This window comes from Lontra canadensis, unplaced genomic scaffold (assembly GCF_010015895.1).
Source record: "Lontra canadensis isolate GAN:19392208 unplaced genomic scaffold, GSC_riverotter_1.0 scaffold23, whole genome shotgun sequence".
Lineage (NCBI taxonomy): Eukaryota > Metazoa > Chordata > Mammalia > Carnivora > Mustelidae > Lontra > Lontra canadensis.
In genome coordinates, this window is record NW_022631017.1 from 9,799,372 (window position 1) to 9,827,054 (window position 27,683).

Sequence of the window (27,683 nt, forward strand, 5' to 3'; positions counted from 1 at the left end):
CCTTCAACAGACGAACGGATAAAGAACATATGGTTCATATATAAAATGGAATATTATACCTCCATCAGAAAGGATGAATACCCAACTTTTGTATCAACATGGACGGGACTGGAAGAGATTATGCTGAGTGAAATAAGTCAAGCAGAGAGAGTCAATTATATAGTTTCACTTACTTGTGGAGCATAAGGAATAACATGGAGGACATTAGGAGAAGGAAGGGAAAAGTGAATTGGGGAAATCGCAGGGGGAGACAAACCATGAGAGACTGTGGATTCTGAGAAAGAGGGGATGGGGGTGGGGGTATGGGTGAGCCTGGTGGTGGGTATTAAGGAGGGCACATATTGCAGGAGTAATGGGTGTGGTGCATAAACAAGAATCTTGGAACACTGAAAAAATTAAATTAAATTAAATTTTTTTTAAAAATTGCCCAAAGCACGTGCACCCGAATGTTTATAGCAGCAATGTCCACAATAGCCAAACTATGGAAAGAACCTAGATGTCCATCAACAGACGAATGGATAAAGAAGATGTGGTATATATACACAATGGAATACTATGCAGCCATCAAAAGAAATGAAATCTTGCCATTTGCGACGACGTGGATGGAACTAGAGGGTATCATGCTTAGTGAAATAAGTCAATCGGAGAAAGACAACTATCATATGATCTCCCTGATATGAGGGAGAGAAGATGCAACATGGGGGCTTAAGGGGGTAGGAGAAGAGTAAATGAAACAAGATGGGATTGGGAGGGAGATAAACCATAACTGACTCTTAATCTCACAAAACAAACTGAGGGTTGATGGGGGGAGGGGGGTTGGGAGAGGGGGGGTGGGGTTATGGACACTGGGGAGGGTATGTGCTATGGTGAGTGCTGTGAAATGTGTAAACCTGGCGATTCACAGACCTGTACCCCTGGGGATAAAAATATATTATATGTTTAAAAAATATATATAAATAAAAAATAAAATAAAATTAATTAAAAAAAATTGCCCAAAGCCACGAAAAATTTCTTTCAACTGTGAGTGCATTTAACTCACAGAAGAATACAACAGCTACTAGTCCAGTTTGATGCTATTGATTTGATTTGTGCTAAGGTGTCCCAGTCTTTCTCACGATTACATCTGCACCATTAGGAAAATGTCAGCACAGTAAAAAGGACAAATTTCTTAGTATTATAATAAAAATACATCTTGACCTTGTAGATTCCATGGAAGAGTCTTGGGGACCATGCTGAGGTTCACTGGTATACTGTATGTTCAACGGTGATTGTATTTACACAGTTATAATGATATAAACAAACACCTAGCTAAGCAAAATAGAATATAACTACATTGGAAGAATGAAGGGATAGAACATGGCAGGAGGAGAAAAGGATAAAAAAAGAGTTAAACCCTCATCTTCCATAGGGAAGAGTCAATAGATAATGTCTAACCTGGCAAAGGAGCAGTTAGAGCCTATTACTTGGAGATATGGAGGCAAATGAAAGAATCTGCTGAGAGTTAAAGTTTGTTTCTAGAGAAAGAGCAAAAGGTAGAGTTTTGTTTCCAATGAAAGTTACTTGTTATCAGCATAAAATAAACTGTTATATCTATAATGTTTTATGTAAGCTTCATGGTAACAACAAAGCAAAAATCTAGGGTAGATTCACAAAGATTAAAAAGGAAGGGAACAGAGCATACTACATGGAAAAACACCCATTTACAAAGATAAGTAGAAACAGAGGAAAAAGAAAAAATAGAAATATAGAACAACCAGAAAGCAATCAATAATACAGCATTAGTAAGTCCTTACATAGCAATAATTACTCTAAATGTAAATGTTTTGAAATCACCAATCAAAAGGCACAGCATGGCTGGATGGATTCAAAAGCAAGACCCAACTATTTGCTACTCACAAGAGACTGACTCACTGCAGCCTTAACGATACACATAGGCTCAAGTGAAAAGAGAAAACAAATATTCCATTATAATAATATAATATACCTCTGAAACCAAAAGGAAGTGGAGGTAGCGGTATTATATCAGACAAAATAGGCTTTAAACCAAAACAGTAACAAGACGAAAAGGTTATTATAGAGTGATACAGAAGTCACTTTATCAAAAAGACAAGGCAATCATAAATCTATATGCACCTAACAACAGAGCACACCTAAATATATTAAACAAATACTAAAAGATCTGAAGGCAGAAATAGACAATGCAACTTGCAACAGTATAGAGTCCAACCAGACAAAAAATAAAGAAGGAAATGTTGCACGTGAACTGTAATTTATAACAAACGGACATAGTAGTCATATACAGAACATTCCACCCAATAGTAGAATATATACTCTTCCCAAATGCACATGGAACATTTCCAGGAAAGATCCTATTGTGGGTCACAAAACAGCAAATTTAAGATGACTGAAATCACTCCAAAATTTTTTTTACAATCACAATGATATGAAACTAGAAATCAATAATAGAACAAAAGCTGGAAATTTCACAAATATGTGAAAATTAACACACTCCTGCAAAAACAATGGGTCAAAGAAGAAATCTAAAGGGAAATAAAAAATACCTTGAAACAAATGAAAATGAAACAGAACATACCAAAACCTATAGGAATTGGGATGCAGCAAAAGCCATTCTAAAAGGGAAGTTTATAGCAATAAATGCCTATGGTAAGAAAAAAGAAAGATAAAGCAAGATAACTTTATACCTCAAAGAACTTGAAAAAGAAGAACAAACTAAACCCATGATTAGCAGAAGAAAGGAAATAACAAAGAGCAGAAATAAATGAAATAGAAACCAAAAACTAATAGAATGACCATCTATCTGAGCTGAGAATATAGAAAAAAATAGAAAATTTGTACAACTAAATAGCAAACAAGCAAACAATCCAGTTAAAACATGAGTGGAGGAACTGAACAGACATTTTTCTAAAGAGTCATCCAAATAACTAACAGGAACATGAAAAGATGCCCAACATCAGTAATCATTAGGGAAATGAAAATCAAAACCACAATGAGATATCACCTCATACCTGTCAGAATGGCTAAATTCTAAAAGACAAGATGATAGTGAGGGATGCCTGGCTAGCTCAGTCAGGGGAGTATGTGACTCTCAACATCAGCGTAATGAGTTTGAGCTCCATGTTGGGTGTAGAGACTACTTAAATGATAAACTTAAAAAAAAAAAAAGAGGACAAGAGATAAATGTTGGTGAGAATATGGAGAAAAGGGCACCCTAGTGCACTCTTGGTGGTGCAGGCACTATGGAAAACAGTATGGAGGTTCCTCAAAAAATTCAAAATAGAACACCATACAATCCAGCAATCCCACTTCTGGATCTATATCCAGAAGAAATGAAATGAGGATCTTGAAGGGTTATCTTTACTTATATGTTCACTGCAGCATTATTCACAATAGCCAAGATATAGAAACAACCTAAGTGTCCATCTATGGATAAATGGATAAAGTATATATACAGGATATATATGATATATACAGGATAAAGTATATATACAGGATAGAATATTATTCCACCACAAGAAGGAAGGAAATCCTGCCTTTGAGACAACATGGGTGGACGTTGAGGACATTATGCCAAGTGAGATAAGTCCGACAGAAAAAGACAAATACTGTATGGTCTCACTTATATGTGGAATCAAAAAAAGCTGACCTCATGGAAACAGGGGGTAGAATGTTGATTACCAAGGGGAAATCAGGAGATGTTTGTCAAAGTATACAAACTGTAAGCTACAAAATGAATACCTTCTGGAGATCTAACGTACAGCATGGTGATTATAGCTAATAACAATATATATACTCGAATGTTGCTAAGACAGTTCACCTTAAATGTCATTACCAAAAACAAACCAAAAAAAGGTAATTAGGTGAGATGATGGACTATTAACTGATGCTACAGTGGTAATCAGTTCACAAAATATCAGTGTATTAAATCAACATGTTACATACAACTTAAACTTGTTGTTAGATGCACCAGTTAAGCTGGAAAAAACACTTAACTATATATTTGAAAAAAATGCAAACATACCTCGTGAATATTTTTTATATTTATAGCAATATCACTGTGACAGCGAACAAAAAAGATACATAATCCTTTTAGTTTCTCCGGGGCAGCATTGTCTATATACAATCTCATCATTTTGGCCCCTTTGGTTGCTCCGGCAATAGTTCGACCGCACTCTGAAAACAAAAGTCAAGAGTATAGTGCATCATCACAGAATGGATCAACTGTGGTAAATGATTATGGGTGTCACAGCATTGCCTCTTGCTTCACTTTACTGTAAGGAATTTTTTATGTGATTGTAATAATTTTTTTGTGGGTTTTTTTGGTCTACAAAAAGACATCACTAATTGGAATACTTGAAGTGTGGCATCCTCGGCTTTCTTTCCCCAAGTTCTGTGCTTTTGTTCCTTTTGGCCTTGCCTCAGGCAGGGTCTTCACACAGACTGTTCTAACCCATCTCCAACACTTTGCCTCCCCAGTTTCTACTTATCTTTCAGATATCAGCTGATATGTGATATACTGATATACTAGGGTATAGTCCCCTAGTGAATACACTCATAGCCCCCAATTATATTAAATTCTTTTTTTTGTTGTTATAATTGTTCTATTTTATTATTATTGTTAATCTTACTGGGCTTCATTTAGAAACTAAACTTTATGGATATATAGGAAAACACAGTATATTACATACTTCCTCAAACTGATCTCAGTGAAAACTAATCATTTAATTTTAAAAACTAGTAAAAGATGAGAATTTTGTTAGATGGTTGGTTGTACTACTAATAAAATTTATCACTTCCTAGTCACAATAACTTAAATATGATAAAAGAAATTTTAAAATCCCTATCCTAAAGCCATGATAATATTTTGTCTTCCCAGCCTTCTCTCTTCTGGGTATGGGGAGCTCCTCCTGTCCTGTGATTCTGGAGGACACCAGCCTCAGAGCCCTGCTGTGGTGGGCATGTGCAAATGAGACTGAGCAGACTCTCTGCAAGGAGGTCAGTCCCAACTGGAGGCACACAAAGGTAAAAGGAGACTGGAGAGATGTCAGTCTGGTGGTGAGTCCTAAGGAAACTGCCTTGAAATCTGTGGAAATGCTCTATGCTTGTCCTTCCCAAGGCCTGGTGGTTCCACTAGTTCTCAATTTTGTGAACAGCCCAGACTTTTTTTTTTTTTTTTTTTTGGCTAATGTAAACCAGAGTTTACTGTTTACTGAGGTTGCCTACAACCAAAGAGCCTTGATACACAGTATGTAAGAGCTCATATGCTCATTCATGGAGGTTGGCACAGAGAGGTGCCTCTACCCTTAATAACCTCCCTCCCCTTTTTCCTTGATAAGAAAACCCATCCAGCAATGGGTTTTCTTACCCATCCAGCAATATGTACATCCCCAAAGAGACAACAGCTTTCTCAGCCCCCCGAACCCCTGTGGTAGCCATGTGACTCAGTTCTGGCTGATAAGCTCATGCTTTCCCAATAACAGGAAGAGGTAAGGCCCTTTCCCACAAGCACCTTAGACTTGGATGTGATGGTTAGAGCTTCATCTTATACAGAGCAAATATGAACACAAAAGCCAACATGTTAAAAATGACAGAATAGGAAGAAAAAAAGAATCCGGCTTTCTAATGACAATGCTGAGTATTTGAACCATTGCCAGCCACTACCCACTTTCTTATAAGAGAAAAATAGAGCCCCTGTTTGTTTAAGACACTATTAGGACTTCCATTACCTACAGCTAAACATATTCTGTATATAACTACATATTCTGTACACCCATCAGCAGGGGAATGGTTTCTAAAAACCACAATGCAACTATACTATGGAATATTGCAAAGCATTTTTAAGGCTTTTTTAAAAAAGATTTTATGTATTTATTTGAGAAAGAGAACACAGAGGCAGGGCAGAGGAAAGGGTCAAGCAGACTCCCCACTGAGTGGGGAGCCTGATGTGGGGCTCTATCCCAGGACCCCAAGATCATGACCTGAGCCAAAATCAAAAGTCAGATGTTCAACCAACTGAGCCACCCAGGCACTCCTGCACAGTATTTTTAAAATGACATAAATCTATATATAACAACATAGAAAATGTCCAGGCTATACTGTCAAATGCAAAACTCAAATCAAGGAAAAAATGTATTATATGATCACATTTTTAAATGATAATAAGCATTTATGTATTAGTAGACACATCTAAGAAATACATGTAGAGGAATATTTGCCTAGCTAACAAATGTATTAATATTCTAGGTAGCAAAATAATCATTAAAAATATACCTATCTTGGGGCACCTGGGTGGCTCAGGAAATTAAGCCTCCAACTCTTGATTTCAGCTCAGGTCATGATCTCAGGGCTATGAGACTGAGCCCTGTGCTGGGCTCTGTGCTGAGCGTTGAACCCATCTGGGATTCTCTCTCCCTCTCCTTCTCCCCTTCCCCCATGCGCGCTCTCTCTCTCTCTCTCAAAAAATAAATAAATATATATATGTACATATATATATATATACACATATCTTATATACATATCTTTTCTACTGACAATTGCCCTCCTGAGAATTCTTCCTAAAGTCTTCCTAATCCACATTAACTTCAGTGATATTCACTGAGGCATTGTTTACAAGACCAAAAAGTTGTAAACAACCTAAGCTCTAATAATAAGAGATAAGGTTTGAAAATAATAGTAATATTAGCCTAAAGAAATATAATGCAGCTGTTTAAAATTAAATTGTAAAAAATGTGACACAAAGAAGGGAATATTATCAAATTTTAAAAGCCACCATACAATAACATGTAGAGTTGGATCCCATTTTTGTAACATATATACATATTTTTATATATACATTTTTTCTACATATTATAAAAGGAGATCCAACTCTATGTATCTATATATACACACACACTATACATACACATAACTTTCTTTCACTCCCGTCCTTTCTCCAAATAAAAGAGGGGGGCAAAGAAGTTACAGAGGAATAGTCATCAAGGAATTAACAGTGCTTATTCCAAATGGCTGAGAATGTGGGTGGTTTTTATTTTTCTTCTCATTGTATTTTCTTACATTAAAGCATTAGATGAAAATAGAAGAACATAATCAAGTTCTGTATTTCACAATGCAAACTTTAATGAGACAGGAGGAGTTTGGAGAAAAGTGGTGGATAAGTCTGGAACGCCCTGGGCAGGCTCTGTAGAAAAAAGAATGTCAGAAGTAATCCGGAGGAAGGGTAGGATTTGGCTGGACATAGTAGAGAAAGGCATTCTGCGACAGTTGGGAGAACAGAGCAAAGGGCACAGAAGTGACCTGGAATGTCCAGAAAACAAGGAAGAGACTGGATTAAAGGGAGTAGCAAATTCATGTCTGCAAGAATAGGAGAGCAGGCTAAATAAACACTGTGTGTCCAGGTTACAATGGGCAGAGAAATGAGCGGTTTGGACCCAAACCAATAACTAGTAGCACAATAAAGGTTTACTTTTTAGAATTTTTGCTGAAGGATAACACAGTGTTACGTAGTTTCAGGTGTACAATGTAATGATTCAACAATTCTATATGTTTCTCAGTGCTCACCAAGATTAAGTGTGATCTTAATACCCTTTACCTGTTTCACACAGTCCTCCACCCACCTCCCCTCTAGAAACCACCAGTTTGTTCTCTGTATTTTAAGAGGCTACTTTTTTGTTTGCTTGTCTGCCTCTTTTTTTTTTTCTTGGTTCCTTTGTTTCTTAAATCCCATAAATAAGTTGAAATCCTATGGTATTTGTCTTTCTCTGATTTACTTCACTTAGTACAATACCCTCTAGATCCACCCATATTGTTGCAAATGGCAAGATTTCATTCTTTTTTTTAAGATTTTATTTATTTATTTGAAAGAAAGAGATCACTAGCAAGGGGAGTGGCAGGCAAGGGACAGGGAGAAGCAGACTCCCCATCAAGGAGGGAACCTGACACGGGACTCAATCCCAGGACCTAAGCCAAAGGCAGATCCTTAACCAACTGAGCCATGTAGGTGCCCCAAGATGTCATTCTTTGTTATGGCTGCAACTTAAGTGTCCTTGCATAGATGAATGGATAAAGAAGATGTGGTAGATATATACAATGAAATAAAAGATTTACTTATAAGGAATAAGCAGTGTGAACTTCAGGGAGGGAATCTGGTTTCAGAGCTACAGGTCTTCATTCTGGAACACTAGAGCAAGCATGAGAGATGAACTTCACTTAAAGGCAGCAGAGGAGAAAAATTAGAAAGAACCAACAGGAGAGACAATCCACAGGACTTCTAAGATAAATAGTCTAAGACCAAAAGGATGGTCCATTCATCTGGTTATTAAGACAAAAGTTTCACATCCTAGTAAAGTGTTAATTATTTTAGGAATCCTGCCAATAGTAAGGAGTCCAGATATTCCAACTGACAGGAGCAACAGACACAAGATGCTGACCCAGGACCACAGGGCCAGCTGCTGGGCCCTCACATGGTTTCCTGACTGTTACCAGTCACCTGAAACCCTGTGTGCAAAATGGCTCCCCCTGTTTCAGGGAAAATGGAATTAAAATCTAGTGAAAACATTTATCCACTAAGAGATATCAGTGATTTCTGTAAGTATGTTTTCTCCTTATATTATAGTGGTCCCTGAAATATATATTTGGGCTGAACATGTATTGTTTTTAAAATTATTTATTTAAGAGAGAGCAAGAGATAGCAGAGCGAGCAGAGAAAACATGAGTTGGGGAGGGGAGGGCAGGGAGAGGGAAAAGCAGGCTCCTTGCTGAGTAGGAACCCTGATGTGGGGCTTGATCCCAGGACCCTGGGATCATGACCTGAGCCAAAGACAGATACTTAACTGACTGTGCCACCCAGATGCCCCCAAAATGTATTTTTTAAGACACTTTTTCCGGGGGGGCAGCTGGGTGGCTCAGTCAGATGGACCTCCATCTCTTGATTTCGGCTCAGGTCATGATCTTAGGATCATGAGGTTGACCCATATATGGGACTCCATGCTCGGCAAAGAATCTGCTTGAGATTCTCTCTCCCTTCCCCCAGTCCCTCTCAGCTTGTGCATGCACACTCTCTCTCTCAAATAAATAAATCTTTAAAAAGAAAAAAAAAGCACTCTCTTTTCCACACATAAATAAATCTGATAAATTTTCTGTATAAATATACTTCTGTATAAATATATAATCTTTATAAATATATACCTACTTAAAAGAGGAAAGGTATGTTGCATTTTAATATTCATTAACTAATAGCCAAAACATTGCTTTCATAATATATCCTTACCTAGGCCAGGGACATCTCCTTCCTGGTACAAAAATTTCAGTGTCTTACAACCATCTTTCATAAAAAAATGAGTAAATGCTTCCAGCTGTTAAATAAAAGAGAAAATGATGATCAGTGAAATGATTAGTTACATTAGCTACAATAAATTGAACCATGCCCTGGGCTAGGCAGGCTCAAAGACTTTATTTGAGATACAGAGTGACAGGGACATCAGAAGCAGGATTAGAATTTGAACTACTTTAACCCCAAAATTACCATGAAATAGATGGTAAATTCTATTTCTGAACCTATACTAATGATCTGCATATATAATTGGGCAGGCAATTTACCTGACCCTGCCTCACAGAACCTTATAGGAGTAAATGAATGAGTCCAACTGGAGGTAAATATAAAGAATTATTACTAAAACAAAACAAAACAAAACAAAAAAGCTGACTTGGAGAACAGAAAACTTGCGTTATGAACTAATTGGTTTTTAGACCAATTATTTGAGTAATTATGTTTTCAGCTATTGTTGTTTGACCCATATTGTAGCCCAGCTAACATAAAAACAAATTATTAGGGGCATCTGTGTGGCTCAGTGGGTTAAGCCTCTGCCTTTGGCTCAGGTCATGATCTTAAGGTCCTGGGATAGAGCCCCACATCAGGCTCTCTGCTCAGCAGGGAGCCTGCTTCTCCCTCTCTCTCTGCCTGCCTCTCTGCCTACTTGTGATCTCTCTCTCTCTCTCTCTCTCTGCCAAATAAATAAATAAAATCTTTAAAAAAATAAAAACTTCCCTCCTGATCTTTAAAAAAAAACAACAAAAAAACTATTATAATGAGAGTCTCCCATGTTTATGATCATGAAGCTCTTAATTACTTATATGTAAGTGTCATATCTTCAGTAAATGGAAAAGTAAATAGGTCATGTAAACAAAAATCCTCACACATCACTTGGGAAATACAAAGTTACTCAACCCACTTTGACCACGGAGTCTATACTTAATGTCTCTCTTGATCAGTGGGCTTCTCTTCACTAATTGGCCACATGTGGGAAGTACCCCAGATCTGGCAAAGCCTCTCCCCCTAGGACAGTTGTTCTCAAACTTTAGCATGCATCAGAGACGCACCTAGGGCTTAAAAACAAAAACAAAAACAAAAACAAACAAACAAACAAGAAAAACAGAATTCTGGCCCTGGGGACTTGTATTTCTAAAAAGGTCCAGGTGAGAGGTGTGGGTGGCTCAGTCAGTTGAGCCTCTGACTTTTGATTTCAGCTCAGGTCATGATCTCAGGATTTTGAGATGGGTCTCTGAGCCCAGCAGGAAGTCTACTTGAGATTCTCCCTCTCCTTCCCCCTCGGGTCCTCCCCCTGCTCATATCTCTCTCTCTCTCTCTCTCTCCCTGAAATAAATAAATCTCTAAAAAGTTCCAGGTGATATGATGCTCCTGGTTCTGGGATCCCATTTGGGAACCACCATCCCAGGAAATGAAACAGCCACACAGATGTACCAAATTGAAGCCCTTCATTTTCTAGTCTTCCATCTCACACATAAACTTGACTCTTATATAATTACAATCTAAAAGATAAAAAACTGTCAGCACAGTGATTCCTGTTCAGTTCCATAAATACCTTCTTGCTGTGTCTGATCATATGACCCATTGGATTTGATAGTATCCAAATTATCAAAAACAGAGCACATACTCATGATAAAAAGACATCACAATATCAAATGCAACAAATTCTTATTCTCTGGACACAATGTACTCCTGAGACCGGAGAGTGAATATTGTCATGGGTTGAAATCATGATTATAAATTAAAAATTCACTTATACATTTTACAAATACCTCATCTGCACTTTACCATTGCCTTGCACTAGATAGGGTGGCATTATTATGCCCCTCTTACAGAAGAGATAAGTAAAGCTAAAAAGAATTTGAGTAAAAGACCCAAAGACACACAACCACAAGTTCAGAGCCTAGAACCAGAGGCCAGCCTTGGGCCTCCAGGGCTGTGCTCCATCCACAGAACCACACTGCTATTGCCTTGACTTTGGAAATACTGTCATGTAATCCGGGAAAGCAAGATAGTCTGTGATCATCCTGAGCAGTGCTGAATGAAGACAGCAGCAAACCATGGACACCGATGCGGTAGAAACTTCCGTATTGGTCAGGGTCCTGGCAAGAAAAGAAGTCCCAAAAATGGGTTTTTAAAGAAACTTTATAACATAGAGGCTATTTCCAGAGGCCAGAGCAGGGTTAAGGGAAGCTGTGACTAGCAGCAACAGTAGGACTATCAACAAAGGAAAAAGCAGCACCAGCCAAGACCTTAAAGTGTGATGAGTGATGTAGTGGACAGCTGGAAGCAGGAAGACAAAGAGCTGTGGAAGGAGAATGGCTTGGGAAGAAATGTAGTTAGAAGATATGACTGTAGCCAGAAAAAATGGCCAAGCAGGGAGGGGTTGGACTGGTCTCCCTTCTGCCCTCCTACCTCTGGCTGGAGCCTCCTAGTGACTGAGTCCTGTTCAAGCCAGAGAGCAAGGGAGCTCAGGTGACAGGTGCTAGAGAGGTCAGCCTTTGGGCCACAGAGTCAGTGATAAAGACTGGATAACAGATCTAAAGGCAAACAAAATAAGCATCATACCCTCTACGAGTCATCTTTTTGTGTGACCTTTAATGAGCTGCTTCCACTTTGGATTGCCACACCAGGATTCACATAAAAGGAAAACCCTTCCATATACCCAGTTTCCTAAATCACCACAGCAAACTAGGCCACCCCTTGCTCCTGGTTCCATCTCCTTATTCAATTGTCCACCAATCTTAATGCCAATTTAGGTGCTTGCCTTGTCCCTTCAACCAAATAAGCATTCTGATCTCTCCCACATTTTGAGATTGGTTTGCCTCCTGACTATACTCCCTCCCCTCCACTGTGGCTTTGCAACTGCTGAACCACTCTTACAGAACAGCTTTCCTGGTTGTTTACATCTTCCTTTAAGACCTACATTTCCCTAGGTTTCCTAGATGTGCAGCCAAAGCAGGGTCTAAACTGGTCCATGATGGCCTTCAAGGAAGAACCTAAGCTCCCAGACCCAAAGTACAAGACATACTCCAGGAATGACAAATGGAACGGTTTGAAGGCATATGACACTGTCATGCTGGCCGATGCAATTCCAATTCACCAAATGTATGGCCTAGCAACTTTCAGAAGAAACAAGGTTGATCACCTATGTTACTATATGGATGATATCATCCACAGCCAGGACAGGCTACAAAATTTGTGAGCTACAGGCCCAGTGAAAACTAAAAATGCAGGAACACTTGTGAAAAAATTAGTAAGAATTTCAAGGCAAAGTCTCCTAACTAGAGAGAACAAGCTGATGGTTACCAGGGCTGAGTCGGGGGAGGGGCAGGGTGGGTGAAACTGGTGGTGGGGATTAAGGATGGCACTTGCTGTAATGAGCACCAGAGGTTCTATGTAAGTCCTGAATCACTAAATTCTACACCTGAAACTAATATAACATTGTATGTTAACTGACTGGAATTTAAATAAAATCTTAATTTAAAAAGTAGAGTATTTCGCATGTCAAATCCAATGGATGGTTGCCATGTTTATTTTCACCCTAACGGAGGTCTGAGGTTTTATTCTCTGGAAAGGCCTCTGAACTGCAGGTAACCTCTAAACTCTACCTCTAACCCTATCTTTAACCCTAAACCTAACCTCTGGAGAGGTCTATGAACTGCGGGATAAGAGGCACATACCCTCACTCTCACCCCATCCCTAGCTCTAAACCTAATCTTAACCCAAAACCAACCCCTAACCCTAACCCTTCCCGCTAACCACTAACCACTACCATAACCACTACTAATCCCTCACCCTAACAATAACCATAACCCATACACATACAATAGACTATTCCCCAGCCATAAAAAAGAATGAAATCTTGCCACTTAAAAGATGTGGCTGGAGGTAGAAAACATTATTCTAAGCAAAAACCTTATCCTAACCCAAACACACACCCTAATTCCTAACCCTAAAACTAACCTTAACCTAACCCTAAACTTAACCCTCCAGAGTAGTCTCTAAATTGCATGATAATAGACACATACAATCACATGGGCCCTAACCCTAACCCTTACCCTTATTCTGGCCCTAAACCAAACCCTAATTCTAGATCTGAGGGGGAAAACAAAGATCTGGTGTATATATACAATGGAAAACTACTCAGCCATAAAAAAGAGTGAAATCTTGCCATTCAAATGGATGGATGTTAGAAAGTATTATTCTAAGCAAAATTAATCACTCAGAGAAAGATAAATGTCCTATGATTTCGCTCATATGTGGAATTTAAGAAACAAAACAAGCAAATGGGGAAGGAAGGAAGGAAAGAAAGAAAAGAAACAAAACGAAAAAGAGACAAATCAAGAAACTTCACTATAGAGTACACACTGATAGTTACCAGAGGGGAGCTGGTTGAGGGGATTGAGTTACACAGGCGATGGGGATTAAGGAGTGTACTTGTGATGAGCACCGGAGGTAGTATGGAGATGCTAAATCACCATATTGTACACCAGAATCTAATATTACCCTATATGTTAACTAACTATAATTAAAATAAAATCTTTAAAAAAAAAGAATTTCAAGGTGGATATGGTCATTTCAACTTTGACAAAAGAGTCAAGAATATGCAATGGGAAAAAGAAGGTCTCTAACAAATGTCTCTAACAAATTTTGTTTGTCTGAGAAAACTGGACAGCTACATGCAAATGAATGAAACTGGACCACTTTCTTACACCATACACAAAAATAAACTCAAAATAGATTAAAGACCTAAATATTAGACTTGAAACCATAAAAATCCTAGAAGAGAGCATAGGCAATAATTTCTCTGACATTTGCCATAGCAACATTTTTCTAGATATGTCTCCTGAGGCAGGGGAAATAAAAGCAAAAATACACTATTGGGACTATGTCAGAATAAAAAGCTTCTGCATGGCAATGGACACAGTCAACAAAACAAAAAGGCAACTTCCTCAATGGGAGAAGATATTCACAAATGATATATCTGATAAAAGGTTAGTATCCAATATATATAAGGAACTTACAGAACTCAACATCTAAAAAAAAAAAAAAAAAACCACACACACACTAAATAGTCCAATTTAAAAATGGGCAGAAGACATGAACAGACATTTCTTCAAAGACAACATACAGGTGGCCAACAGACACATGAAAAGATGCTCAACATCAGTCATCATCAGGGAAATATAAATCAAAACTATAATGAGATATCACCTCACACCTGTCAGAATGGCTAAAACCAAAAACATAAGAAACAACAAGTGCTGGCAAGGATGTGGAAAGGAAGAAACCCTGGCTCACTGTTGGTGGAAACAGCCATGTAGAAAACAGTATGGCGATTCCTCAAAAAGTTAAAATAGTAAAAATAGAACTACCATATGATTCAGTAATCACACTACTGAGTATTTACCCAAGAACATTAATTCAAAGGGATACATGCACCTCTATGTTTATTGCAGCATTATTTACAGTAGTGTTATGGAGGCAGCCCACTTGTCTGTCGATAAATGAATGGGTAAAAAAGCTATGGTATATATAAACAATGGAATATTACTTCGCCATAAAAAAGAATGAAATCTTGTCATTTGCAAGAACATGGATGGAGCTAAAGGGTACAATGCTAAGCAGAATAAGCCAGTCAGAGGACAAACACTACATGATTTCACTCATATATAGAATTTAAGAAATTAAACAAACAAAGGAGTAAAAGGAGGCAAACAGACAGACAAACCAAGAAACAGACCCTTAACTATAGAGAACAAACTGGTGGTTTCCAGAGGGTAGGTGGGTGGGGGGATGGGTGAAATAGGAGATGGGGATTAAAGTGATGGGGATTAAAAACTACACTTATCACCATGAGCACCAGGTGATGTACAGAACTGTTGAATCACTGTTTTGCTCACCCGAAACTAATATAAAACTCTATGTTAACTATAATGGAACTATAAAACTTTAAAAAATATATTTTTAAAAGAATTTCCAGATGGTGACAGGAAATCATTAAACCAAGTCAGGGCCTTTCAGCACAAGGGTCTGTCTGATGACACAGTCCGTGTGCCCAGGCAGCCATTCTTGACCACACCTGTACATCCCTGCAGGGAATTGTGGTGGCCTGAGAAACTATGCTCTATTTCCAGCTGCTTGCTGCCTCTTGTTTTATGTGCACAATTCATGAATTTTCCTATCTTTCACCACTAAAATAGCTCAGAGTTATTGATCTCTTTGCATCACTCACATTCCCAGATCACCATAACACACTAAGGGAACAGGAAAACAAGCGATCCCACTCATACTATCAGAGGACAGCTCATTCTCAACTTTTACAAGGGTCCTGACGGAAAAGGCAGACAACTTTCCAGAACTTGGCAACACATGGCAGGGAGCAAGAGAAAGATACCTTTAGAAACAAACCCACAGAATCTTGACTCTTACAACCAGCTAAAAGAGTTTTGCCCAAGTCCACTGTTCTCTGTAAAAGCAGGGGGTATGGACCCCAATGATGACAACCTTGCCACAACACAACCCTACGCTCTCACCAGTGCATTCAGTGGGATGATCAGCTCACCACCAATATGCACCTGTTCGCCGGTCTTGCTGGGGCTCCAGGCCAGTCCATAACTAGGACTGGTAAAAATTCAAGCAAACTATAGTACTTTTTTTGAGAGTTAATTTAGAAGCTAAGCTATCAGAAAGGAAGCTGTGATACTGCTTCTGGCAGCTTCTATGAAAGCCACAGTTTATCATATATTACTCTAGTGAGGGTGACCATAGAAATTCATCAGCCCAAACTGGGACATTTTAGGTGTGAAAGGAGGGGCTGTTAATAATTATGTCGGGGGCACCTGGGTGGCTGAGTAGGTTAAAACCTCTGCCTTCAGCTCGGGTCATGATCTCAGGGTCCTGGGATCCAGCCCCGCATCGGACTCTCTGCTCGGCAGGGAGCCTGCTTCTCCTCTCTCTCTGCCTACCTCTCTGCTTACTTATGATCTCTGTCTGTAAAATAAATAAATAAAATATTTTAAAAAATATGCCAGGAAAGTGGGCATAATCTAGGACTGTCTCTGACATGCTGAGACACATGGTAATCACCTTGTTGTTTTCTGCTATGCTCATGCAAAAATCATTGTTCCCTAGCTCATATGTAGGCAGTTTGTTTATCTTCCCGAGTGATTTGCATGTGTAGTTCATATAACCTGTACTTTTAAAATATTTAACTCCACCTGTGCTTGACTATGCCTCTAACCTCTAAAGGCATTTTGAGTTAGAATTTTAGACAAATTCTTATAGCTAACTCTTACCTTCCTCTTCAATAGTAGACCTAACGAGAAATATGATTCATCTGGATGTAGTTCTATAAAACTTCCTTAATATGTAAAATTACTACTTTCCCTTTATAAGTGTTTTGTTGTTCATGACAATGATTCTAGCTTCTTAAAGCAATCAGTTCTCAAAGAGCAATTAAAAAAATAATGATAAGATTTAAACTTACAGATGGACAATCCAAAATTAATTCTTCAACGGTCACTAAGTCCAGGCCAAGCTTTTCCGCTAGAATTTCAAATATATATTTGTATGAAGGGTCAATTTTCATTTTTCGGTTTTCCCTTGCATCTCTAAATCTCGCCTAAAGAATGAAAAACATGGGTAAATGTTGTCATTATGAAGAAAAACCACCAAAAATACTTAATTTGACATAAAAGTGACACACAAGAAGAATCTTATTATAAGAAAAACCTGTCTCTCTTTTAATGTTTCCTGTAGATTTGGAATGCCACTCATGCTTCGGCGGTACCGAGACGATCTATGGGAAGACTGAGAAAGCATGTCAGAAAGCATGGATTGACCCAATCGGAGCGTAGGCTTAGCTCGAACTCTGTGTGCATCCAGCTCCTCATCCTCTGGAAGAATTATCCTTTCATCGGAAGGAATGAGATTCAGATAATCACTTGGAGAAAGAACAGGACCTGTTTCAGAACGAGAGCCGTCATCTAGAGCTGAGGCTGCTTCTGTGGCAGGATGCACAGGGCCTTCATCTGAAGGAGGAGGAGCCTCTTCTCCTGGAGAGGGCGGGGCCTCATCTAGGGGATCCCGAGGGCCAGTCCATTCTGACCCAGGGGGTGCTGTATCTCCTGAAGAGGGAGGAGCTGGTTCTTCTGGAGGGGGTGAATCCCCTTCTTCGGCGCTCATGTTATCGGCTTTTTCCTCCCATAGAGCACCTTAAACTTTAAAACCTAGAATGATAAATATTTTCTTTTAAAACTGTACAATAAGTTGAATGTTCTCTGTTAATTTATTCCTCCCTTTGAACCTAGGCAGGTAGCAAAATCATCTATTTCTTCCTTGCTATATTAACTAATGAAGCTCAGCTCACAGGACTGGTGAAATTATAATTGTTTTTGTTTGTTTGTTTGTTTGTTTGTTTGTTTCAGGAGTGACAGCACACATACACCTAGGGGCTTTCTGAAGCTCTAAGTGCTCCTCCTGACTGATTTGACCCTAAGGTGCTGCTACCCCACACACATCCCATCCCTGTCATAGTAATTACTGCAACTGATGGAAAGGTACTTGTCCTCAGGTATGTAAGGGCTGAAAAAAGATTGAGAGCTGTGTGTTACAGCTGAGATACTGACTTGTCCAAGAGACAAGTCGAAGAACTACATGGACTGAAACATTTCTTCCATCGAGGAATGCTATGATACAATTCACCAATCAGAGACTCAACTGTCCAGTCATCTCATCTACATGTGCATATCCAAGAACGCCCCATAAAACATCCTCTTGGCAGTGTGAAAACTATTAAAAGGAAACCTCATTTAGAATGTATTCAGGATGCCAGCAAGGACAGGCTCTCACCCTACCAGCCCTACCACTGGTTGTGAACTGCAGACCAAACAGGAAGAGCCCCAGGTTGCATCCAGATACTACTTTCTTTTTTTTTTTTTTTTTAATTTTATTTTTTATGAACATATATTTTTCCCCCCAGGGGTACAAGTCTGTGAATCGCCAGGTTTACACACTTCACCGCACTCACCATAGCACATACCCTCCCCAATGTCCATAATAACCCCACCCCCCCCTCCCAACCCCCCTCCCCCCAGCAACCCTCAGTTTGTTTTGTGAGATTAAGAGTCATTTATGGTTCAGATACTACTTTCTTATCCCAGAGGAACTAAGACTTTTCCTCTCACCCAGCAACAGCCCAGCCAATGAGAGATGGTCACAACTTAGCCAATGAAAAACGACTGTACTTTCAGCGCCCAGCTTACTCCAATGGATTTTTTGTTTGTAACGGCCTTCCCAATGTGTCCCTAAAATGTGATGGCGATTATTTCCGGAAGCAATATCATGTGAAGTATAAATCTGACCTACCCAATCAGAAAAGCTCTATACACAAGTGTAGAAATTTTCATGACACAGGGTGATCTACAATACCCAGGAGTTGTGTGCACATTACATGTTTACACTTGAAATTGGCCCAGAGCTGATCCTCCTACCTACAGTATATCAAGAACAAGTATAGTGATACATATTAGTGAAGTCATAGCAACTACCTGTCACTCTGCTCCAATCTGCACTTTTGAATTCTGCAAAACAGTTCACTTTACTCAGTAAGAGAATCATGCCTGCTCTCAAAGGATGTTGACAGGCATAGTTGTCTGGTTTCTGAAACCAAGGCAAAATTTACTTTAATTTCAATGTAATGGTAAAACACATACACTAACTGAGCTCAGTAGGACTGGAGAGCTTCTCTGCAGGCAACCAGTGCTCTTTCTAGAGCCACAGAGTTATTTAAGCCACTGTAGAGCCACTATTATTTAAGCCATCAAGGAAAGATGAAAATGGAATCATGATATTATATTTAAGAAGTCAGGGGGGTATGTAATTAATCTTCATGCGTTTTTCAACTAAAATTGGCTACTATTTTTTAAGTGTTGGCACAGATTAAATTTTCATAAAATGTTATTATCCAACACAGTTCATTCCCTGAGGAGTCCAGATAGCTGAGATTTATGGCACATCATTTCAGAAGTAGGAAAAAAAAAAAAAAACCTGAGAAATTACCTAGTTCAGCTCTCCCTCTTTATTGCTAATGAAACTAAGATCCAGAGAAGGTACAGGTCTTACGCAATTGCACAGACAAAAATGATCTTTCTGAACTTCCAATCATATCATATCACTGCCCTGCTTAAAGTTCTCTGCTGGATGCCAAATAAAAATCCTTGGGTCTTCCAAGGGCTTCCTGACTTGGTTCCAAGCTCTCTCTCCAGTTTCTTCCATTGCCTTTGCCCTAGGTGCTGCCTGAGGTGACAGCAGCTCTGGCTATTCCTGAAACCAGCACTGTTCTCTCACCCCTAGTCTCTAGTCCTTGGCAGGGAGCTCACAGCCTAATGAGGAAGGCCAAACATCCAATGAACACTTCACAGTTTCCACAGAACCAGCCAAGGAGTGGACAAGAATCTGTAGCATCAGTGGAAAAAACTCAAGAAGGAACTCTCTAAGGAGAAGCTGTCATGTAAGGTAGGTCTTAGTAGGATCCATATGCATTCCATGGAGAAGACTGGGGAAGTACTATTAATTGTCAACAACTAAATGCCAAGTTCTATGCTTGGTGACATATATAACTATACTTAATTAATAAATATATATATTATATATAAATATGTAATATATAAATATATATAAATGTATATAAAATATATATAAATATATATGTATATTTATAGCACATGACCAACAAGTGCATGGAAAGACACTCAATACCACTAGCCCCTAGGAAAATGCAAATCAAAACCACCATGAGATGGCACTTTACACCCAGTAGGATGGCTCTAAATTTTTTCTTAAAAGACATTAAAAAGTGCTGAGAACGTCGTAGAGAAATTCAAATCTTCATACATTGTTGGTGGACATGTAAAATTGTGCCACCTCTGAGGAAAACAGTTTGGCAGTACCTCAGAAAGCTAAACATAGAATTAGCAAATAAGCCAGTCCCTCCAGGCCTAGCTGGAATTCTAGCGATTCTACCCAAGAGAACTGGTATTATCTGTTTACACAAAAATCTGTATACAAATGTTCATGGCAGCACTATTCATATTGAGCTCAAATTGGAAACAACCCAAATGCCGAGTTAGGTGACAAATGGATAAATAAATGTGGCATATCCTTACCCTTGGAATATCATTCTGTTGTAAGAAGGAATGAAGGACCGTCCCATGCTACAGCATGGATGGACCTTGAAAAACATTACACCAAGTGAAAGAAGCCAGACACAAAAGGCTACATATTATATGAGTCCATTTATATGAAATGTCCAGAAAAGGCAAATCCATAGAGATAGAAAATAAATCAGTGGAAGTCAGAGGATGGGGAAGGAAGAATTGGGCCTACCTGCTAATAGGCCTGGGTTTCTTTTTTGAGGTAATGGAAATGTTCTGGGATTAGATAGTGATTATCTGTGGTTGTATAACACATTGCATATAATAAAAACGTGCATATAAACGTATATATTAAAAAAACAGTGCATAAAAAAATGAAGGGTATGCCTTAGTGAAGTAATTATATAACTCAATTTTAAAATGCTATTTTTTTAAAAAGAAAAGAAAATATGATCAACTGCATTAAGGAAATGACCAGTTGGAGCTCCTGGCTGGCTCAGTCAGTAGAACTTGTAACTCTTGATCTTGGGGTCATGAGTTTAAGCCCCACACTGAGTGGAGAGATTACCTAAGAAAAATTGTAATAAAATTAAAAATAATAGAAAGAGTATTTTTAAAAAAAGGAAATGACCAATTTATTGACCATCTGTCAAGAGGCTTTTGTTTGGAAAACTTCCTCTTAAACTCACCAGGAAATTTAAAAAAAAAAGCATTTTGAAATTAAGAAAGTTAAAAAGAGATAGAATTAGTTAAGTCACTCTTACCCATCTGTAGGCACCAGTCTCTCCCCCTTGCTCAAGTAGTTATTTGTGATCTTGCAAAGAAAGAATATTAGAGCTGAAAATGTTTAATTTTGTCCTGAATATCATCAGTTGAATTAAACAGTATTTATGGTTATTAAGATCAGGCTGAATCCATAGGCTTAGAGAAGGAAATTGCACTGAAAACAAGTATAGAAAGGGAAGGAAAAAACTGGAAGCTTCTCCCTCTTTCCGGTGCCCAAGCCCCAGCCCCCTTGCAAAGTGGGTATATATGCCTAGGGCTATGTTACTCACTCTGGGAGGCAGAAAAAAAAGACAGGATTCACAATGTTACTGGAGAGAAAACGTAATCTTTGCAAATCAATCAATGGTAAAATTGTGAAGCTCAGGGGACCTGGGTGGCTCCCTGAGTTAATCAATCGTCTGCCTTGGGCTTAGGTCATGATCTCTGCCATCCTAGCATCTAGCTGCATTGGGCTTTCTGCTTAGTAAGGTGTCTGCTTTTCTCTCTCCCCACCCTCCTTTCCTCTCCCACTGCTCATTCTCTCCCCAGACAAATAAATAAAATCTTTTTAAAAATAAAAAATAAAATTATTAAATTTTATTAAATAAAATTATTTAAATTATTAAAAAAATAAAAAATAAAATCCATAAAATTGTGGAGCTCTACTAGAAAATTTAGAGGAAAAAAAATTAGTAAAGACAAAATAGACAAAGAGGATTCCACAGAGGATTTGGACATAAGCTGCCCTTGAAGAATAGGTAGGATTCAATAAGAAGAGAAGGAAGTAATGTAGAGAGAAAAGAAAAGAGGTAAAGGCATGAAAAGCTATGAAGAGATCAAAAAGGGGAGAAGCTGTCTGGGGAAAAAAAAATAAAGCTTAGAATTATGCTGTATTTTATTTGTTCTTCCAAAAGACTACAAACAGCAAAGATTCAGAATCAGTTAAAATAAATAAATCATGAATAATAAAATGTGGTTTTTATAAAGCACAGATCTTACTGTTAACATGTTAGGAAATTGGCACAGTTCTATCAGTGCTTTTTTTCTAGCACCCGTAAGTAGTTCTGAAAATCTCCTAATCAAGAATTTGTCCAGGGGTGCCTGGGTGGCTCAGTTGGTTAAGCCACTGACACTTGATTTTGGCTCAGGTCAGGATCTCAGGGTCCTGGGACAGAGCCGGGTTCAGGCTCCATGCTCACTGGGGAGTCTGCTTCAGGATTCTTTCTCTCTCCCTCTGCTCCTACCTGCCCCCACCTCTAAAATAAATAAATCTTTTTAAAAAAGAATATGTCAAATTTATCATAAAATACACAGGAAGAGGTCATTGTCAGTTACTCTGCTTGTATGGTAATCTAATAAACATAATCTATAGCTTCGGCTCAGGTAACCATATTTCACTACAGCCTGTATACTCTTTCCACCTCTATGTGTGTCCTCTTAATTTTCTTAGAATTCATGTGAAATTATTTAAGGAAAAATTTAAAAAAGCATTTAATCTCTGAAACATTAGAATACTCCCAGATACATGTTCTTTTTTTTCCTTTTTTTTTTTAAAGATTTTATTTATTTGACAGAGACAGAGATCACAAGTAGTCAGAGAAGCAGGCAGAGAGAGAGGGGGAAGCAGGCTCCCTGCTCAGCAGAGAGCCCAATGTGGGGCTCCATCCCAGGACCCTGAGATCATGAGCTGAAGGCAAAGGCTTTAACCCACTGAGCCACCCAGGTGCCCCCCAGATACATGTTCTGAGTGAAGAGTTTAACCTGTGCTCTACTGAGGGCTGACACATCTATTTCTCTTTCTGTTAAAGATTTTATTTTTGAGTAATCTCTCCACCCAACATGGGGCTCGAACCCACAACCTTGAGATCAAGAGTCACATGCTCTACCCCCTGAGCCAGCCAGGTGCCCCAATATTTCAAGCAAAGGACAGGATAAGCTCTTATTCTGTGAACATTAAAGAGTCTTTATGGTTAGTAGTCTGGGAACAAGCGCTGAATGTAAGGAAACTGATAACCAGGTATTAATTACTATTGTGACTGAGAAATAAATTCCAAATACTTTGTTATGGTTTAACATTTTTAAGTAAATCATGTATCTGAGACACTCTAAATAAATAAATAAATAAACAAGCAAACAAACAACCACTGCCCATTTGGGGGGATTTTGCTTAGGGGAAGTATAGAATTCTTCCTCTAGCAAAATTATCTGAGATGCATTTTCTACGTGGTTTTCAAATGTCAAGTTGTACTTGGCATGCAATGAACTGTAAATATAAAGTATCAGCTTACCACTTCCGAAGAGCAATGCAACTATTTCATTTTAAGTTGGAAATATATACAACTACTTTATATAGAATTCCTAAAAATTGTAGCAAAATTTTGAAGAGTACATAGTTGAAATGGGACAATCTTTGTAAACATAAATTAGCTTATTACATTATACACATTATATCCATTTGTATGTATATATATATACAGAGAAGGTTAATTATTTAGTGCAACGGGTTTATAATAGCAAAAATAAGCACAAAAAGAAACACATTTCCTGGAAATAAACAAAATATCCCTTAATAAAGGACCCATTGTATGTCTGAATTTGATTCAGGGAAAAGCAGCTTTGGGAACGACCTCTGCCTTCCTGTTGGGCTGCCCTTCTAATAATAAAGCTTCAGAACTGGTGTGTTAGCCATTGGCTTACTGCTCTTTGGGTGCACAGTCAAGTCTGAGTTTGGTAACAGTATCCTGTTCAATAGAGTTTTAATACAGACCCTAGCAGTAAAAAGAATGAGGTAGAGCTACATATACAGATATAGAAAGATCTCTAACACATTTTTCATGAAAGAAAAAAGGAAGGCACAGTACACTGCATAATACCAATTGTATTCATTTTAAAAACTATATATATGATATTTTGTCTTTTCTAAGACGCACATTTTTGTTATTATATTATGTTAGTCACCATGCAGTACATCATTAGTTTTTGATGTCGTGTTCCACGATTCATTGTTTGTGTATAAACCCAGTGGTCCATGCAGTATGTGCCCTCCTTAATGCCCATCACCGGGCTCCCCTATTCCCCCATCCTCCTCCCCTCGAAAACCCTCAGTTTGTTTCCCAGAGTCCATAGTCTCTTATAGTTCTTCTTCCCCTCTGATTCCCCCCTTCATTTTTCCCTTCCTTCTCCTAAAGTCCTCTATGTTATTCCTTATGATCCACAAATAAGTGAAACCATATGATAATTGACTCTCTCTGCTTGACTTATTTCACTTAGCATAATCTCCTCCAGTTCTATCCATGTTGATGAAAAAGTTATGTATTCATCCTAATGGCTGAGTAATATTCCATTGTATATATGGACCACTTCTTTTTTTTAAATTTTTTAATTTTTTTAATAAACATATAATGTATTATTAGCCCCAGGGGTACAGGTCTGTGTATGGACCACTTCTTTATCCATTCATCTGTTGAAGGGCATTTTGGCTCTTTCCACAGTTTGGCTATTGTGGACATTGCTGCTATGAACACTGGGGTGCATGCGGCCCTACTTTTTACTACATCTGTACTAAGATGCACATTTTTAAAAGTCTTAATTGGCAATACTTTTTTCTTTCCTCACATTTTTTCCTTCATGAAATCATATATATATAATTTTCATTTGTGTAATTGGATAAAATTATAATCGGTAATAGTTTAGGTTTGATAAAACACATTAAAAGTTTTCTGGGGAAGATACACAGTAATTTATCAACAATGATCACCTTGAAAGAGAAAGAGAGAGGGGGAAACTAGGGGAGGAGTTGTGCTTTTCAATTCTATAACTTTTAGAAGATCATAAAATAATGATTTTATATATTTTACACGTTATATATTTTACTCATATGTGTATGTATCATATACAACATACAATATGTGTTTAAATTTTCTCCTCCAACATTAATATTTAGAACCTTAAATTCCCCACGAATTTTCCGATGTAGCAAGATTACTTGCTAAAAAAAGAGGCAGGTCCTGGCTCTAGGTGTTCATACTTGGCTGGCCATCAGTTGGTGCAGAATGAATTCAGGATAATCGCCTGTTCATCTCTTTCCCCTCCCCCACCTCCTCCACAGACAAGTTGATGCCACAGGCAATCATTCTAAAATTCCACCATCCCTTCTCCTTTAGTTCAATTTGAACGTTAATTGCATGTCCACAAAGTCATCCCTGCTCATTTTCAGGAGCCACAGGACAGTGGGGCTTCTCCACCCATAGGAGTTGGTGTTTGTTGTTGTTGTGTTTTTGTTTTTGTTTTTAGATTTTATTTATTTGACAGACAGAAATCACAAGTAGGCAGAGAGGCAGGCAGAGAGAGAGAAGGGGAAGCAGGCTCCCCACCGAGCAGAGAGCCCGATGCGGGACTCGATCCCAGGACCCTGAGATCATGACCTGAGCCGAAAGCAGAGGCTTAACCCACTGAGCCACCCAGGCGTCCCCACCCATAGGAGTATTGAAGCGAGCGGGTTGGTACACTGGTGTGCTCAGCGTAGGGCCACTTCAACCACACTTCTTTTTCTTGTACCCATTTCTGTAACCCTATCCCTTCACGCATTAGTTCATTCGTGACTGTGGAGGGGCTTCCGTGTGCTCCGCCGCTGTAGCGATGCGTAAAACTAAGAGGCTCCCCCGGAAGCAAAACGCACAGATTGGGAGGACAGACCATTAAACACACACACCATGGTGAAGGTCGAGAAAAGCTGAATTAGCAAAGGGCTGAGACTGGCAGGAAAAGAGACTTCAGGAAAACCCTGACAGAGAAAATGATATTTGAGTTGGATCTGAAGAGTTGTCGTGAGAACATGGAAGAGGGGACTATGCTAGGCCAGAAGTGGGGAGACAGCAGAGTGTAAATGCCAGAAAGCAGGAAAAGGCAGCGCTTCCTTGGGAAAAGTGCTAAGTTCGGTGATGAGACTTCTGGGGTACAAGGGAGTGAGGAAGAGAGAGGTTGAAAACACAAACCTGGAGCGAGAGATATTTTGTCTGTCTTACTTTTGACTTCTTAAAAGGGGGAAAGGGGTGAGGTCGGTCGTCCAGGGAACACACTGGGATTCGCAGGCGGCGGTGACGGAGCAGCGGTTCTGCAGCAGGGGGTTGACTGGGCTGGTCGGGAGGACTAGCGGGGAGGTGAGACACTGAATTCTAGCACCGACTCCAGTCCCCACCCAGGGAGGAGAGCCGGCGGGGCACGGCGCAGGAGCCGATGCCGCACTCACCTGCCGCGACCCGCCGCCGCCACCCGCCAGTCACCCAGGCGGGCCAGGGGGCCGCGCTGCGCTGGCCGCCGAGGCTCGGCCGTTGGGAGTCCACACCGGTTCTCGCTGGGGCGCCCCGCGCGGGGTCAGGGGGGCGCTGCTCCCTGCGGGGTCCGGGGTGCGGGGCTGCGGGTGAGGGGCTCCGCGACCCCCGCCCCCGCGCGCAGTTCGGCGGGGCGGGCACCTTACCGTACCCTAGCAGCGGGGGAAGTGAAACACCGCCGACAGGTCGGGCTCACGAAAGGGCAACTGCCTGGAGGGGAAAATGGAGGAGGGCGGGGCCTGGGGAGAATTCCGAGGTGTGCTTTGAGAGAGGAAGGACAGGGAAGTAACTTTTCAAGGACGTTTATACTTTTTTGTAAAAGAGTTTTAAAAATTTTTTTTAAAGATTTTATTTAAGAGGGAGAGTGTGCAAGCAGTGGGAGCAGCAGGCTCCCCGCTGAGCAGGGCACCCAATGCTGGCTGAATCCCAGGACCCCAGGGTCATGACCTGACTGCAGCAGACGCTTAACCGACTTGGGGTGGCGACACTGAGGCACCCCAAGTTTTTTTTTTTTAATTTTTAGTAGACCCTATATTGAAGGTGGGTGGGCTCCAACTCTCAGCACTGAGATCAAGAGTCCCCAGCTCCTCTCCAGCGACTGAGTCCGTCCAGCGCCCCTGTGACCGTTACACTTTCTGAAGTTACTTAGTGTTTCACTTGAGAATATTAACTCTTTTCTGTTTAATTTGTTTGCTCAGAAAGCTACGACTGGTAATACTCTGAAGAAAACAGACTCGTTTTCAAAGCCCACCCTCCCTTCTCTTTCCAGTACATTTCTGTTTTTCTTCTAACTCCCTGACAAGGTGTGCCTGATGTCTGCTTTAATTAGGAATTAAAGTCAATCTCTGAATATAGAGCAAGTCAATCTAAAATGAGGACTGGAAGATCCACCAACTGATTAAAAAAAAACAAAAACAAAAACCTGAAACCCAACGATGATTATGAAAATCACAGGTAAAGTTTAATTGAACAGTCTACCTATGTTAAGAAATACCATGCAGCAATTATGCAGTGTGAAGTTATGGGACCCTCAGGACCCCTACACACATTCCCAAGTACACCAGACCACAAGACTTAACTGTCCTCTCA

At 39.5% G+C, this 27,683-nt stretch overlaps 1 protein-coding gene and 1 non-coding gene across 2 annotated transcripts in view; both read right to left on the reverse strand.

Moving 5' to 3' along the window:
• DNAH8 (dynein axonemal heavy chain 8) overlaps positions 1–19,000 on the reverse strand; it is a 332,430-nt gene extending 313,430 nt beyond the window's left edge. Inside the window, exons 1-5 of the mRNA XM_032862300.1 lie at positions 18,895–19,000; positions 17,078–17,574; positions 16,833–16,967; positions 9,284–9,368; positions 4,040–4,191 (exon numbers count right to left, since the gene is read on the reverse strand). Coding sequence (XP_032718191.1) covers positions 4,040–4,191; positions 9,284–9,368; positions 16,833–16,967; positions 17,078–17,530 — 825 coding nt within the window. The 5' untranslated portion in view covers positions 17,531–17,574; positions 18,895–19,000. The remainder of the gene's footprint in view (positions 1–4,039; positions 4,192–9,283; positions 9,369–16,832; positions 16,968–17,077; positions 17,575–18,894) is intronic.
• A 4,095-nt stretch (positions 19,001–23,095) lies between these two features.
• TRNAK-CUU lies at positions 23,096–23,168 on the reverse strand. Its single transcript has one exon. It is a non-coding gene; the product is annotated as a tRNA-Lys (tRNA).
• Positions 23,169–27,683: the final 4,515 nt, after the last annotated feature.